The sequence below is a fragment of the Prunus avium genome, chromosome 5 (genome assembly GCF_965620075.1).
Source record: "Prunus avium chromosome 5, drPruAviu1.hap1.1, whole genome shotgun sequence".
Lineage (NCBI taxonomy): Eukaryota > Viridiplantae > Streptophyta > Magnoliopsida > Rosales > Rosaceae > Prunus > Prunus avium.
This window is the reverse complement of record NC_142288.1, coordinates 23,509,265-23,526,652: the sequence shown is the minus strand read 5'-3', so window position 1 is coordinate 23,526,652 and position 17,388 is coordinate 23,509,265. Positions and strand designations below refer to the sequence as shown.

The 17,388-nt window shown below is 37.6% G+C and overlaps 2 protein-coding genes across 2 annotated transcripts; both read left to right on the top strand.

Moving 5' to 3' along the window:
• Nucleotides 1-3,415: 3,415 nt before the first annotated feature.
• On the top strand, nt 3,416-8,018 carry LOC110766679 (importin subunit beta-1). The gene is made up of 3 exons (XM_021970046.2): nt 3,416-3,601; nt 4,642-7,067; nt 7,164-8,018. Exons 2-3 carry the CDS (start codon nt 4,648-4,650, stop codon nt 7,360-7,362), a joined length of 2,619 nt encoding a protein of 872 aa, XP_021825738.1. The 5' UTR covers nt 3,416-3,601; nt 4,642-4,647; the 3' UTR covers nt 7,363-8,018.
• Nucleotides 8,019-8,459: 441 nt separating this feature from the next.
• On the top strand, nt 8,460-12,425 carry LOC110766680 (beta-amylase 1, chloroplastic-like). Its single transcript, XM_021970047.2, has 4 exons — nt 8,460-9,633; nt 10,753-10,963; nt 11,056-11,172; nt 11,333-12,425. The coding sequence occupies exons 1-4, from the start codon at nt 9,065-9,067 to the stop codon at nt 12,137-12,139; spliced, it is 1,704 nt and encodes a 567-aa protein (XP_021825739.1). The 5' UTR covers nt 8,460-9,064; the 3' UTR covers nt 12,140-12,425.
• Nucleotides 12,426-17,388: the final 4,963 nt, after the last annotated feature.

Genomic DNA, 17,388 nt, shown 5'->3' with positions numbered 1-17,388 from the left:
GGGAAACCTCGAGGCTTGTCTTTTTGTAGAAGCCTTTGGAAGTCCCTAGGCACAGGTTTACGGAGGTGCCTACGTTTGTCCACGTTCGGGCCATGGCCGAGTTGTGAACCATGGTGGTGTTGGCTTGATCGATCGAGCATACCCACTGTCATGGCAACTTGATCATCATCTGCTTCCCACTCCCTTTCTTCTTCATCACGTTTGCACATTCTTTCTTTATTTTCTCGCTAGACCCTCTCCAACAACCTCCTCGTGTAAGACATTGAAAGTAGAATGTGTTTTGTAAAATCTGATAAATGAAAGGATAGAAAGGATAGAAAGGATATAAAGGATATTGATGATTGGTGTGAGTTGAGGCTGTGGTTTTATAAAACAATTTAGAAGACAGAGATGACACATGGCGCAATTATAGCAACTGAAAATCTTATCCAAAATCTGAGATGTGAAGTTTATAATAAATATGGACATGTGGCAACTGAAAATCTTATATGAAATCTAAGATGTGAATTTTATAATAAATATGGACATGTGACAACAACAAAAAATTTCGAAAATCTTATCCGAAAAATGATATGTGATTTTATAATAAATATTGGCACGTGGCAACCGAAAATCTTATCCAAATTAATTGTTTAAGTATAAAAAATAAAATAAATTTAAAATGAATAGTAATTGCCCTTTGCCCTGGCAATGGGTGGAACCCCAACAAAAAAATTGCAAGTGCATACACTATTTATGTGAATAGTAACAACCATTGCCTCCTCTTCCCCTTTACCATGACAAATGGATGGAAATGTTTTAAGTGCTAGGCAGACTCCTAGGCACTAGGCTGGTTCTCCTTTAAAATAAATAAATAAATCAATAAAGCTATACTCTTTAAATATATTATATTCAAAGGTATAGCCGAGCGGCTATAGCTTAGACCTTTTTTTAATTTTTTTTTAAATAAATAGTATCACCGCACGGCTAAACTCTTTAAATACACACTGGGGTCCTTTTAAAAAAAGAATTTTATTTTTTCCATGATTTTCGTTTATCGATAAGAGTAATTTCGAACATTATTCATTAGGATTAATGACCTAAATGGTCACCAAACTATTGCCCCAGTATCATTTTGGTTCACCAACTAAAATTTTCAATTCAAACGTCCTTAAACTTTTTATTTTGTACCAAAATGGTCCATCAGTTACAGATTTCGTGACTTCTGATCACGCGATGGTCACGTGACTGAGTTTTGAAGTGTATATACGACTTTTTGAGAAGCTAACAGAAAACTCCCGGGTTATTGATTTCAATGGTCCCCCCAACTATTGCTCCAGTATCATTTTGGTCCCCAAAACTCCCATTTTCTTCTTCTTCCTCCTCCCTCCCAACTGCCACTAAATTGTTGCAAGATTCACTGTTAGCAATTCAGCAAGTTTCAGTCTTTATGTCGTTTTGGTGCTCAAGATGCGCCAAATCCCTCAATCCCCATCCCCCGCAGCTCCCCAACCCCTCGGCATCAGTCACCTCCTTCAACCTTTCGCCGCCTCACTGTTGGACGAAGCTGTGGTTCCAATGGTGCTCAGGAGGATACTCACCTAAAAATACGATTTTGTCCCTCGATTTCACGGAATAATAAACAGACTTTGACAGATGGACCATCTTGGTACAAAATAAAAAGTTGAAGGACGTTTGAATTGAAAATTTTAGTTGGTGGACCAAAATGATACTGGGGCAATAGTTTGGGGACCATATAGGTCATTAACCCTTATTCATTATTATTAGGACATTACCCGGGTCTCCCCCTTTTGATTTTTTACTATTCTAGAATTATTATCCGTATAAAGAATTTAGTATTTTTTCACTTAATACTCGTATTATACACCTACATATGTATTTATCAATAATACTTATGTTTTTCGTACACATCTTAAAGGTTTGGTAAAATACATGTTTTTATAAAAAGTAAACATACAATACACTTATTGGACACGTAAGTACATATTTTTCATGTTTAATACACATGTTTGTTTTTTTAAAATTTCAATAATACACACAAAAATCACGTATTATACACATAACTTTCACATATTATTGAATAAAAATAGTATATATTTAAATATTTAAATAAATTATAGTAAAATATTTTATAGTGGCCGACCTTTTCTACTAGAACTTGCCAAAATTATAATTTTTTAATAAATAGTACAACCGCACGGCTATACTAGGGTTTTTCCTTAATTTTTTTAAATAAATAATATAGCCGCATGACTATACTTTTGAAATATAATATATTAAAAGAGTATAGCGGCGCGGTTATAGTTTTTTTTTTAAAACCAAAAAAGGGCGGCCTAAGTGCTGGGTGGGTCCCCTTTTTTATTATTTATATAATAAATATATAGCCGCGCGGCCATACTTATGACCTTTTTTTATATTTTAATTTTTTAGTAAACAGTATAGCCTGCGCCTATACTATTTTTAAATATATTATATTCAAAAGCCCATCCTCAGCTAGAATTCCTGATATATGAACTTCCAATTGCTAAATTGTACAACCCAAATTTGAACCCACATTCTGGTCCTTACCAATTGCTGCTAATACGATTTCCTCAAACTTTAACTTCTATCCTCTCATTGCATTTGAAGACCAAACAATAGATTTACCAAAAGAAAGAGAAAGAGAAGTATGATCCCCTGCTTCTTAGCCAAAATTGATTATCTTTATCTATTTTCTTGCTTTCGTAGGAAGGAAGGGTAAAAGCATCCCAACCCATAATTTCTCACTCTGTAAACCAACACTTTTACAAAGCATAAACTCCCAGATCCATAATTTCTACTATATAAACAAAATTAAAGCCGGGAGTTCAAATAAGCAAATAAACACATTCTACCAATTTTGAAGTTAATGAGCATACATAAACTCATAAGTCGGCAAATTTCTTACTCTGTTTTTTGTTTATATAACATGAGAACCAAACAATAGACTCACAAGGGTACAACGGTCAAACAAAACTAAATAGAAGATTTTTTTTTTTTGGAAGAAACAAAACTCTTCCTAACTTACCGTTGTACCCTTGCGAGTCTGTCATTTGCTTTATATATTAAATTAAGCAAGAATATTGTTTATATTAAAGAGAGAAAAAAAAGAACACTAATTAGCGCCTTCCAGCGGATCAAAGCCCATACAAAATGAATAAACAACTGCAATAATAACGGTGCTAAATAATACACGGACGCCCAATCCCACACATCCTTGAACCGCGTATCAAACACGACCAATCAAATCATCGTCCTCCCAAACGATAACTCGCTCAAACACCGGGGCTCACTAAATGCACCCAATCACCCACTTCCACTTAATTGACGCTGTAACCCGCCGAGGACCGCGCGTGGGAAACCTGAGGAACTATAAAATTCAGATATCGTTGTTTTTTTGCAAATCCCAGCTTTACAAAATATTGGGCATATTTGCTTTTCTGCTTCCCACACTCTGCTAGGGTTTTCAGAGTCGCCGCTTCTCTTTCCTTCTTCTTCTTCTTCTTCTACTTGGTCTTCGTTTTCTTTTTTGACTCGGATTCATCACTCATTCGCTGTCTCGCCGAGTCCACTCATCAACTCGGTAAGTTTTCTTAAATCTCAATCTCTGTTTTATATAACATTTGCTGGCACTCTGATTGCAGTTTTGTCGGTCTGATCTGAAATCCTTGATCCGCGATTTGTTATTGTTTTTTGCTTAGTTTGTTCAATTTTGATCTTGGGATCAGCGAGTTATTGATTGATTCGGTAAGTGTTTGATGCGTGATCAATTTGAATTTCAAATTATGTTTAGGAAAGTGAAGGAGTCGATAGTTTTGAATATCCGATTGTTTTTGGGTATAATTAGATAGGTAATCCGTACGCTCAGTGTGTGATAATTTTGACTGGTAACTACTACTGTTGCTAGTTTCACTTCCACTAAGTTGGGAAGCATTCTCAGACTGAATTGCAATAAGAAATTATGTACTTAATGACTTATTAGTTATGTTTTTGTCAGTCAAGGAAACTTGGGTTTTGTGAGGATTAGTAAAGGGTGCTTTTTTTATTTATCATTATGAGCAGTTGGTTTTCCAAGTTATGATTTAATATGGGATTGATTCCAATGTTAATTGGAGTCTTGTAGTTGTAGATATAGCTGATTAATGAAGACATAAGTTAATTGGGTATCGATGATTTGTTGTCCCGTCAATAAATTGTCAATGAATTCTGATAAATAAGCTGCAATACTTTGTGATTTTTTTTTTGGATTATTATGATTTTTTTCCGGCATTAATCTTCTTTATGCTCAACCCTGATGCCCTCTCCCTCTGTCTCTCTCTATCTATCTCTGCACCTCTATCTCCCTCTCTCTTAAAGCTCTGTTCCTCGGAGTTATTGTTATGGCTGTTTCTGATTGTACTTGTCTTAATTGTATGAATGAAATTACTCATTGAGTAGCAGTATGGATGATTTTTGTTGGTTTCAAGTTTTATTTCTTTAGCCCTAAATGCATTCCTCCGTTATTTAAAGAATTCTATATTGTTCAGTGCTACTTGGTTAGTGCATACATGATTACAATTTGTTTTGGACAAGATATGTAGAGCTTTGGTACTATTAATAATTTAATTGGTTTATTGATTTCAGCTTCAAATGGCGATGGAAGTTACCCAGATTCTTTTAAATGCACAAGCAGTGGATGGGAATGTACGCAAGCATGCAGAAGAAAACCTTAGACAATTTCAAGAACAAAATCTTCCAAGTTTCTTGCTCTCTCTTGCTGGAGAATTGGCAAATGATGATAAGCCTGTTGAGAGTCGTAAATTAGCAGGTTTGATCCTTAAGAATGCTTTGGATGCCAAAGAACAACATAGGAAGTTCGAGCTTGGACAAAGATGGTTGTCCTTAGACCCATCTGTGAAGGCCCAGATCAAAGCTTGTTTGTTAAAGACCCTTTCTTCTCCTGCCCATGATGCTCGATCAACTGCATCTCAAGTCGTTGCAAAGCTAGCAGGGATTGAGTTGCCTCTTAAACAGTGGCCTGAACTGATCGAAGCTCTATTGTCAAATAATAATCAACTTCCAGCCCATACTAGACAAGCAACTCTTGAAACTCTTGGATACATATGCGAGGAAGTCTCCCCGGATGTGGTAGAGCAGGATCAAGTGAATAAAATGCTTACCGCTGTAGTTCAGGGCATGAACTCTTCTGAGACTAATAATGATGTCAGGCTTGCAGCCACAAGAGCTTTGCATAATGCCTTGGGTTTTGCTCAGGCAAATTTCTCAAATGATATGGAGCGTGATTATATAGTGAGAGTTGTATGTGAGGCTACTCTTTCCCCCGAAGTAAAGATTCGACAGGCAGCCTTTGAGTGCCTTGTTTCTATATCTTCGACCTATTATGAAAAGTTGGCTCCGTACATCCAAGATATTTTTAGCATTACTGCTAAGGCTGTGAAGGAAGATGAGGAACCTGTTGCACTACAGGCCATCGAGTTCTGGAGTTCAATTTGTGATGAAGAGATTGACATTTTAGAAGAATATGGCGGTGATTTTACTGGGGATTCTGTTATTCCGTGCTATTATTTTATTAAGCAAGCACTTCCTGCTCTGATCCCTTTATTATTGGAGACTCTTCTTAAGCAAGAAGAGGATCAGGATCAGGATGAAGTGGCCTGGAATGTTGCAATGGCAGGTGGAACTTGCTTGGGCTTGGTAGCACGGACAGTTGGCGATGATGTTGTTCCACTTGTAATGCCATTTATTGAGGAGAACATTACAAAACCAGATTGGAGGCAGAGAGAGGCAGCCACCTATGCGTTTGGTTCTATTTTGGAAGGCCCATCCCCTGACAAGCTCATGCCTCTGGTTAATGTTGCTCTGAATTTTATGCTGAATGCTTTGATGAAAGATCCAAATAACCATGTGAAAGACACTACCGGATGGACTCTTGGAAGAATATTTGAATTTCTCCATGGTTCAACTCTGGAGACACCCATAATTACCCAAGCAAATTGTCAACAGATCATCACAGTTCTTCTTCAGAGCATGAAAGATGTCCCAAATGTTGCTGAGAAGGCATGTGCTGCTCTCTATTTTCTGGCCCAGGGTTTTGAGGATGCTGGACCTTCTTCCTCCCCACTGGCTCCTTTTTTCCAGGATATCATCCAGGCCCTTCTCGATGCCACTCACCGAGAAGATGCTGGAGAATCCCGCCTGCGAACTGCAGCCTACGAAGCTCTGAATGAAGTTGTAAGGTGTTCCACTGATGACACTGCTCCAATGGTGATGCAATTAGTTCCTCTCATTATGATGGAACTCCACCAGACTCTTGAGGCACAAAAGCTTTCATCTGATGAGAGGGAGAAGCAGAATGAATTACAAGGCCTTCTTTGTGGTTGCTTGCAGGTCATTATACAGAAGCTTGGGTCATCTGAACCAACAAAATATGTCTTCTTGCAATATGCTGACCAGATGATGGGCCTGTTCTTGAGAGTATTTGCTTGTAAAAGTGCCACAGCTCATGAGGAGGCTATGCTTGCAATTGGAGCTCTTGTCTATTCAACAGGCGCTGATTTTGTTAAGTACATGACTGAGTTTTATAAATACTTGGAAATGGGTCTCCAGAATTTTGAGGATTACCAGGTTTGTGCCATCACAGTTGGTGTGGTGGGGGATATATGCCGGGCTTTAGAGGATAAAATATTGCCTTTTTGTGATGGGATAATGACTCAGCTCCTCAAGGATTTGTCGAGCAACCAGTTGCACCGCTCTGTGAAGCCTCCCATATTTTCATGCTTTGGTGACCTAGCTTTGGCAATTGGGGAGAATTTTGAGAAGTATTTGATGTATGCCATGCCCATGCTTCAGAGTGCGGCAGAGCTATCTGCCCATACATCCGGAGTTGATGATGATATGATAGAGTACACAAATACATTGAGAAATGGAATTATGGAGGCATACTCTGGCATCTTGCAAGGATTTAAGGGCTCTGCAAAGACCCATTTATTGATGCCTTATGCACCTCATGTTCTTCAGTTCTTGGATAGTTTATACATAGAGAAGGACATGTAAGACCTCTGGAACCTTTAATTTATGGTTGTTTTCTTTCTGCTTTTGTTCCTACTAGTTCTAGTATTTCTGATTTTTTTATTTGCTTCTTTCAGGGATGATTTCGTGATAAAAACTGCCATCGGGCTCCTTGGAGATCTAGCTGATACACTGGGTAGTGCTGTTGGTTCATTAATTCAGCAATCTGTGTCAGCCAGAGACTTTCTAAATGAATGTCTCACGTCAGATGATCCTTCGATTAAGGAAGCTGCTGAATGGGTCAAGATAGCTATCAGCCGGGCAACTAATTTTTGAGGCTGCTGCTGTTTAGTATATTCTTGTTCTTACATGCATTTGGTGTCTTGAGTTGGGGTCAGGTCTGGGATTGCATATCATGAGTCGGGTCATCACCATTTTTGGGCTGATATGTTTGCTTCAACGGCAGTCAGTATACCAAATCAGCATCGGGGAGTCAGTTTTTTCTGGTTATTTTTTAATTTTATTGCTTGCATTGCATCGGAGGAAGTTGGTGGTGATGACCCCTGTGTCTCTGCTATCTTGGCAGAAAGAGATGAATAGAAAAAAGAGAAACTGGTCCAATGGTGTTGGAGGAATGAGATATAGAAATACACCCGCGAGTACCCGTTTCATATGTCTGAAGTTGATGGTGGTGGAGGTTTTTGGTTCAGGAGTCGCCGAGTCGGGGCCCTTCAGCAGCAGTTCTGTAAAGTCTGCATTCTCTCTCCCCCTCTATATCTTTTGGCCTTCTTTTTCTTTCCTTCACCAGAATTTGGTGTCTAAAAAAGTATTTGCATTGTTACATCATATGTCAAAATTGTGATAGAGTTTGGTCTCTGCCTTTTTTGTAGTCAGTCATCCCTGTATACTTGCTCGTTATGTAGGATTGGTGACGTCATCCGCATAATATTTGGGCAATATTCATGCATATTATTTAGTCATATTTCATATCATTGTTGTACTCACAGGAATTTTTCATTTTGTCAGGCAAATGTTCCAATCTCATGCATTTTTATTTAAAATCTTATGCTGCCGTTGTTTGTGGTTGGTTGGTTGGGCTTTTTGTATATATATAGCCTATAGCCCATCCCTTGTGTTTCTTTTTGCCCTTGGTCATTTGGGTTGCACCAGATTAGGTCGTCAAGTCCGGGCCTTTTTATTGCCTTGATTTGTCAAACATAAGATTTTATTAAATCTATTAAATCGTCTTATGATATTAATCCTTTTATTTGTTCTTGCATATTTATGAGTAATGTCTTCTTCCCCAATTCTCATGCCTCCCTTGGTTTGGCAAGGTGCTTTTGTCAGAGTAAGTAGAAATGAAAACACATGCTTTGTATAGCCCTTGGGGTTAGCCCAGGTGGCGAAATAGGTCCGGGTTCTGGGTTCTGTGTTTGATTCTCTTTTTTGGGTTCTGTGTTTGATTCTCTTTAGAAAAAAAAAAACGTTAGTACAATTACATTATACACATTCAGACCTGCGAAAATATATCATACGCATTAATACACAACAAATTGGGTAAAACGATCATTCTCTCCCTTCACACACGATTTCAACGAGATATTTTTAGATACAATTATATTTGTTTATTGGTTTTAATTGATAATATCACAAAAATAAATTTGATGACGCGACTTAAAAATGTCAAAAATACTCAGTCGACGTAAGATGTTAAAAATACTCAGTCGACGTATAGAATGTCAAAAATACTCAGTCGACATTAAACGACACAGCAGCCAGCCTGGGCCATTTTATAGTTATAAAAATCAAGAGGACCGAATAGTAAAAGCCCAGTCCCAAAAATCCGATAATCGTAGAGAAGAGAGCCTCTCTCTCTCTCTCTCCTCTCTCGCGCCCTGTGGCTGTGGACAGTGGAGCACATACACACGCGCCCACACCGTAAACCCATTTCCGTCACTCTCTCTCCCTCGCTCTCTTCTGTAGAACAACCACAAACCACCATTTCCCAAACCCTAACCAGAACTCCAAGATTCCTTCAATGGCGATCGCATCTCCGTCCGCTCCAAGCTTCTCCGCCTCCTTCTGCCGTATTCGCACCGAGACACCCTCAACCTTCACTCGCGTCCCGTCCATTTTCACTCACCGAGCCAAGCCTCGCCCACTGACTCGCCGACTCGCCCTCAGCGCTCGGTTCAACAAGTCAACTTCTTCCGATGCCGGAGGCTCAGTCTCGCCGGACAACGGTGAGCCGGAAAACGTTGAGCCGGACGACAGTGAACTTCAGTACGAGCTCTTCCACGGCTTCTCGCCCCAGCGTTGTCGGAAAGGATCTCCGGTGTTCGTCACGCTACCTTTGGACACCGTCGGCCCACTGGGCCTGCTGCGGAGGCCCAGGGCTATGGTTCAGTCGCTTAAGGCCCTCGCGGCGGCCGGAGTCGAAGGCGTGGTCATGGAGGTGTGGTGGGGCCTGGTGGAGAGGGATCAGCCTATGCTTTACAATTGGGAAGGCTACTTGGAGATCGTCGCTCTGGCTCGACGCTGCGGATTGAAGGTTCGTGCTGTCTTGGCGTTTCATCAGTGTGGCACTGGGCCGGAGGACCCTCATTGGTTAGTTTTCTTTGATTCTTTTAGGTTTTAATTTATTTAATTCAATCTTTGATTCTAATAAATTGACCAATGGTCTTTTTTGGATTAGTTTAGGTCTTGCGTTTTCTTTATTTGGACTGGGTTAAGAAATATTGTAGCTGGTTCTTTTGTTTTACTTTGGCGTTTTCTTGTTTAAAGAATTCTCTAATGTTTCTTAATGGCTTGAAGTACATATAGGAACCTGCAATCCAAAGATAGGATCTTTGATTACCAGTCTTGTAATAGCTAGTGAAGCATGTTTACTCTGACATTTTGGTTCTCCATAGGTTTCATGGACTCTTTTATTAGTTCCATTACCTTGACAATGTTTTTTGACCTAAGTTGAGGCTTGAGGGTATTTGGTTGTTCATGGTAATAAAAACTAGAAAAATGTAAATGGACTAGAACTTCAAATTCTGTCGCACAGTTTTATTCTCGTATCATTCAGATTTGGATACAAAATGAATCATTTGCCACTCTACAAGGGTTCATTGATTTAAAGCAAGTTTATGGTGGCAATCTTTTTATCTTTATATATAACGTGCCTCCCATATAATAGATGATCTAAAGTAGAAAGTAACAAAAGGTTTAATAATGATTTGAATATTGGGATTTACCATTTAAGTCTAAATATCATAAGCAATTCCCCTGGTATGCCTTGAGTATCTTTATAATGGATAATGTAATTACTACTTGGGGACATATAGATTTATTTCAAAGGCAGCAATTAAGACCTGTTGGCTGATGTGCCTCTCCTGTTCTCACTAACTATGGAGGAACTTTATTTTATTCTGACATTTTATAGGACTTCATTTGTTTTTTACATGTTCTACTTTAGTCAATATTGTCCTGTATCCAATGCATACCTTTTGTACATTTACAAAATATGTTCTAGTATGTGCTTTTTATCTGATGACTTGAACATCTCCTTCATAACTTCTAAAGTGAATTTTTTTAGAGATTGAGTTGTGGGATTCTAGATGATCTGGCCAACCGTGATTTCATAGTGGTGGCATTAATGATTTAAGTTTTTCATGAATGTTATCTGTTAGCTTGTTTAAAACCTACCTCAGCTAAATCCTTTCCCTTCGTGCATTGAAGGATTCCTCTTCCTCTGTGGGTACTTGACGAGATTGATAAAGATCCAGATTTAGCATATTCTGACAGATTTGGAAGAAGAAATATGGAATACGTTTCACTCGGGTGTGATATGCTTCCTGTTTTGCTGGGACGTTCACCTCTCCAAGCATATGCAGATTTTATGAGGAACTTCAGAGACACTTTTAGGCCTTTTCTTGGTGTTGTCATAACAGTAAGTTATACGAAATGATAGTTGAGCGCATTAAGGTTGTGTTCATATTGATATAATCCTAAATAACAAAAATAACTGCTCTCTCCTTGCAGCGCATTCAAGTTGGGATGGGTCCTGCTGGTGAATTAAGATACCCTTCTTGTCCTACCCAGAAACTAACATGGGCTTGGCGATCTCGTGAGCTTGGAGAGTTTCAGTGCTATGACAAGGTATGAAGAAATTTTAAACTTAATTTACTAGCTAATAGTTGGATTTCTGCCTGTGCCTGAATGAGGCTGCACTGGTGACCGTCTTTGCTACTCTTTTATCCTGATAATTATATTAGTTGTCCCTGTATTGATTTCATTTTGTCTTCAATTCCCTGGCCAGTATATGCTTGCGTCTCTCAATGCATGTGCAAGAGCCATTGGGATGCCTGAATGGGGAAATGGGGGCCCTATTGGTGCTGGCAATTTGATGCAGAATCTTGAACAGACAGATTTCTTCAAAAGTCATCATGGATCCTGGACTACACCATATGGTAATTTTTTTCTTGAATGGTACTCAGGAATGCTGCTTCTGCATGGCGAAAGGATATGCAGGGAGGCTGAGACCATTTTCCGGGGCACAGAAGCTAGTACGTCAGTAAAAGTAGCTGGGATCCACTGGCATTATCGCACTCAGTCTCATCCATCAGAGATAACAGCTGGCTATTACAATACCAGACTAAGAGATGGATATTTACCAATTGCTCGCATGTTGGCTAAGTATGGATTTACTTTGTGCTGCTCATGTTTTGAATTGCAAGATCTGGAAGAACAGCGGACAAATCCAGTCGGTAGCCCAGAAGGCCTTCTCAGACAGCTGCTCTCAGCTGCTCGGGTGTGTGATATACCCCTAGAAGGTGAAACTTCCACAACCAGTTTGGACCATCAATCGTTTCAACAGGTGGTAAGGATGTCAAAGTTTTACTCATATGGTCTAGAGAAGCCCTCTTTTTCGTTCAACTTTGTGAGGATGGACAAGAAGATGTTTGAATATCATAATTGGATTCGTTTCAATCGTTTTGTGAGGCAAATGTCTGATGCCAATGCTTTTCGAGCCAAGCTAGAGGTTGATGCAATGCCTGATACACGTCGGTCTCCCACTTCCATTTCGGACGTTGCAAAATTTGGAATGGGTTCTACATATTGTTAGGAATCGAACATTCCCTGCTTACACAGAGTTCATTTACCCATTTGATGTGAATACGTACATAACATGATTGCCTCTGATCTACTACTGCTGTGAGATGTGTAGTCATTAAGTAATGCCTCGTTTTTCCAGTCGACGATTCTCATAAGCATCTTCTTCTGCAGAGAGTTATTACAATGTGTTGTAAATTTGTAATACATCATCGCCTTCCTCATATTTTTAGAATGGTTGGCTTATCCTCAACTGTAGTTGTAATTCAAAAATTAAAAATAAAAAACATATTATCTTCTCCTCTTGGTTTTACTTGAAGCTGATAATTACTGTGATATTTGGCTTATCCACACCGGTAAATTACTAAGCTAATAATGATCCAACTCCTGTTTTTGGAGCCAAAATGCTGGAACCTGTAGCCCCTGATTAGAATGGTATTTGCTTCAACGCTAAGACTTCATATGGTTTGCTAGTTTTTCTGTTTCCCCAATAAGCACAAAAGCTTATAACTCTTTATTTATTCACATATTATGTCTGTCATTTTCAAATAATTTGTGATGTATTAATATATTTTAGCCTTATGGTCCAAAGGGTACCAAATAAATTCAAATAAATTTTAAAATTCTTGATCCCAAACAGCTCATAACAATTTTTTTTATAAAAAGCATCAACTCTTGGATTGCAACATGAATTCATGAATAACATGATGATGGTGACTGGTACATATATGCCCCAGCACCTGAGAAGGATGACATGATCATCATCAAAATTGACTGCCCCACTCTCCTCCCATCCCCATACTAAAAACACCATGGATTTTAATATTCTTCAGGCCCCCCACTGTCCTTTCTCATTAGATGGTGAGGACAAATGTTGGTCATTTGATGAAAAAAAAGTAGGGCAGGGTGAAAATCTTGAAGCCCCTTCTCTCCCCATGGACCTCAAAAATCCCATTATTCAGAGAAAAAGTTAAACACAGAAGCATGCATAATATGCATTGTGGTTTGCCCACTTTTGTTGATGTGATTTTCATCATCCTAATTGGATCAATTCAAACAAAAGTCAGCTTTGAAACGTTTCATTTCAATCAAATACATCATCAAAACCACATGGAATTCAATGGAAATATTGTGCTGCTGCTGCCGACAGTAGAGAACAGCAGGGTTTGATTTGAGAGATGAGAGTTGTGTGGTCAAGTTTAAAAGGGTTTTCTTCTTTTTGTGGCCTTGAGAAAATGCAATCTGCCCATCACCACACAAGAAAAGAAGAACAAAAAAAGTTGGATTGAGAATATGCAGAAGAGAAGTTGCTGCTTTGATAAAGTAAGCATGCAAGATTAACAGTAACATCTACAATCTTATGATCTGCAGGGCTTATCTATAGTTTGACCATATGAATAGCCTTAGGTCATCTCCAGTCATGACCATAGGTCAAATATAACCCTAAAATAATGCAAAATCCATCTTCAATCCTGGGGTAAAAAAAAACTTGGGCAAATTTGGAGGGCCACATTTAGCCCTTTAGCTCTCCAACCAGGCCACTTGTAGCATAGCTTTGGCCTATGCCAAAAATTTTTGTGGGCCCAGTACATGTGCTTTTCAAGAAGAGAAAGTATCGTGCGTGGGTAAGAGCACGAAACATCTCGTGCTACTGCAAATCTAACAACCAATATTAAGGACACACTAATGTCATTGATCATGTTAGCTAGCCGTTAGTTTTTTTTTTAATGTTTAAAATTCGTTTTGTTTTATATATATATATAATTGATTTCTAACCATCGGAGGTCAGAACTATTGATTGAAAAGTTACTTTTTAAAAAATTATTTAAAACCTTTTAAAATGTTTTAAATTCATTTTGTTTAAAAAATTGGTTATAACCATTGGAGGTCAGAACTATTGAAATGCATATAATATTTTTTTTTAAAAATTTTCCTTCGTTGGCTTTATTATTATTATTATTTTTAAAAAAAAATTTAAAAACTTAAAATAGGTCTATAAATACCTCAAAAAATTTCTCACTCATTTCATTCCACATTTCTTACAAATTCTATCAGATTCTCTACTTATTCACAACTTTCCACTCTTTCTTTTTGTCAAAAATTTTCCACACTCATTTCATCCAAACATTTCCTACAAATTTATTTTCTTTACTTATTTTGTTATTCACGTTGTTTGAAAAATGTCTCGGACTTTGAAGGGACGAAATGGTCACGAATGGAAGATGAACATCTTTGCAAGGCTTTCATAAAAGTCTCCGAAGATAGCGTTGTGGGTTCTAACCAAAAAAGCACTGGGCTTTGGGAACGCATCTCACAAAAATACAGAGTCTACGGAAGGCATCATCAATCCTTCCATTTACAAAGAAAGGAGATGAAGTTGTGAGATATTAAATAAAAAACACTCCATTTATTGACATTTGAAGATGAAGATAAGAGATGCCACGTCGACAAAAATCTAATTGAAAATCTGGATAGTTGCTCCTAGACCGACACATGTCACTCGAAAATCATATCCAAAAAGTTATTAAGATTCTTTCAGGATAAGATGTGCCACGTGGACACAAAATCTTATCAGAAATCTTGTTAAACGCTTATCAACGTACACATGTCATATATGGAATATTGTCTCTAAATAGTAGTTTAATTAAATTAAACAATACATAGTTGTGGAATGTATGAGTGTTGTACCATATTTTTTCTCAAAATAATAAAATATGAAGGGCCCTAAAATATAGCCACGCATGGCTGGAGTTGGGAACTATATGCACAATTTTGAATCTTTTCTTTCTAATTCAACTAATGTTGAGCTCGATAAATCAGAGCTGGACCATTATTTGGAAGAGTCTCTTTTTTATATATTATCATGGTGGAGAACAAATGGCATCAAATATCCTACTTTGCATGATATTGCTAGAGATTTTTTGGCCATTCCTGTGTCCATAGTTGCTTCAGAGTCGGCACTTAGCACTAGTGGAAGAATTATAAGCCCCCATCGTAATCGACTTCATTCAAAAACTGTGGAGGCCTTGATGTGTGCTCGAGATTGGCTATGAAATGAGATAAAAGGTACTGAAAATATGTTATATAAATTTACTATTAAATGTAATTGTTACTTAGTATTTTCTAATTATTCACGTTTATTGTGAATAGGTTCAAACTCTACAGCATTGTCCCAGGGCTGCACATCTGATAATGATGTTGAGAATGAGGTAAAATACAAATTATATTATATAATTGATAATGATGTTTAATATTCTACTCTACATGATTATAAAATTTATATTTTGTTTTATTTGTGTCAGGGATCTTACACTGAAGAAGTTGAAAACATCACTTTGTGCGATTGAGATGTGTGATGACTACCTCTATAATGATGAACATGTCTTGGACATGTAATTTTGATATATATTAATTTTTTTTTATGTAGTCTAGATTTTTAGTTAATAACAATTGAATTGACACATATGTTTGCGCTTATAGTGTTTTTTTCTCGTTCAACAAAGGATTTTTTTATTGGTTTTTCTTCAATAATAGGGCGGGTAGGGGAACCCGTTCCCCAATGAAGGCGGGGATGGGGAATCCCCACTTAGAATATTGCGGGTATGAATGCAAGGGTGGGGGAAAAATGCTTAACGAGGATGGGGATGGGAATGACATACCCTTCCCCGATTCGACCTATTGTCATCCCTACTTCCGGACCAACACGTGTCACTCGAAAATTATATCCGAAAAATTATTAAGATTCCTTCAAGATAAGACGTGTCACGTGGACACAAAATCTTATTAGAAATCTTGTTAAATGCTTATCAACGTACACATGTCATATATGGAATATTGTTTCTAAATAGTAGTTTAATTAAATTAAACAATACATAATTGTGGAATGTATGAGTGTTGTACCATATTTTTTCTCAAAATAATAAAATATGAAGGGCCCTAAATATAGCCATGCATGGCTGGAGATGGAGAAATTTATCCCTACACTATTATTTAAAAAATTAATATTTTGAAAGGCTAAATTTATAACTTTGGACTATATTTAGCCATATAACTGAAGATGTCCTTATTTTATGCATTCCCCCAAAAGTTGATAAAACAGGACAAAAAGCTAAATAAGGGCACACAAACAGATGATAGGGCTCATTTCAATTGTGCTTCCAAGCCTCCCATAGTGTTTCAGCTGTTTTCTGATTGTGGAGAAGCACATAATATTTACATTGGCATGATGTGGTCCACCCAAAGACTGACCAATTCAATGTACATTTACTTTATAAGATTCACTTAATCTAACCCTAGCTTCAAATGCTTTGACATTGATTTCATTTGTTGGCTACGTAGAGAATGAGTATGAAATGTGTTTGAAGATTAAAAGCGTATTAGTCACTGTATTTTGAGATTGCTTTTAGAAATGCTAGCTAAAAGCGTTTTATGACAATTAAAAGCGCTCTATCAACATTATTGAGAGAAAATTTTTTAAAATGCTTGCTTATGGCTCATAGTTTTGTTTTCTAGTGTTTTTTTGCTAGGTGCTTCTCTAGGAAACACTTCAATTTTTAATAAAAATATTGACGTTCTAATAAAAATACTTTTTCTAAAAGTGCTTACGAGTAAAAGTCCTTCCTATCGAAATAATCCCATACGAGCCCTAAATATGTTGCTGATAAGACTTCCCTCTCGACTAAAGAGTGAAGTAAAAAGCCCTAGTTTTCGTAGCTATATATCCCTATTAAACAGGAGCTTTTATATGTTCAAGTCTTTCTCCCCCAAATATTATAATTGGTAAAATAGGAATTAAGTTTCTACAACCAAAGTGGTACCTGTTCCCTCATAATATTGTGTAGCCGACAAGTGCTGCTTGGTAAAAGGAACACTTAGAGAAAAAAAGAAAAAGAAGAAGAAACCCACTATAATTTGATACTTTGAATCAGTTTTGAGATAAGTGACATATCCTACAACCCACAACACAAAATATATATGGAGTTTGAGCCATGCAAGCATCACTTTTGTTTCTATCCATAAATTTTTTTCTTTTTCTTTCTATTTTTTTTTTAGGTGCAAGTCCATATCCATTTTGGTGTCTTAAAAGTTTAAGCTATAATGACAGAGATTAGTCATGCTAGTGTGGTTTGACTTTGTAGCAATTGCGCACACACAAAAAAACTCACTACCATTCAAAGCTTTTGAGTAAGTACTGTTGCACCATGAAATAGTAGCCCTAGCTCCTTCTCCTTCCAAACCATATAAAAGCAACAAAACCCTTGC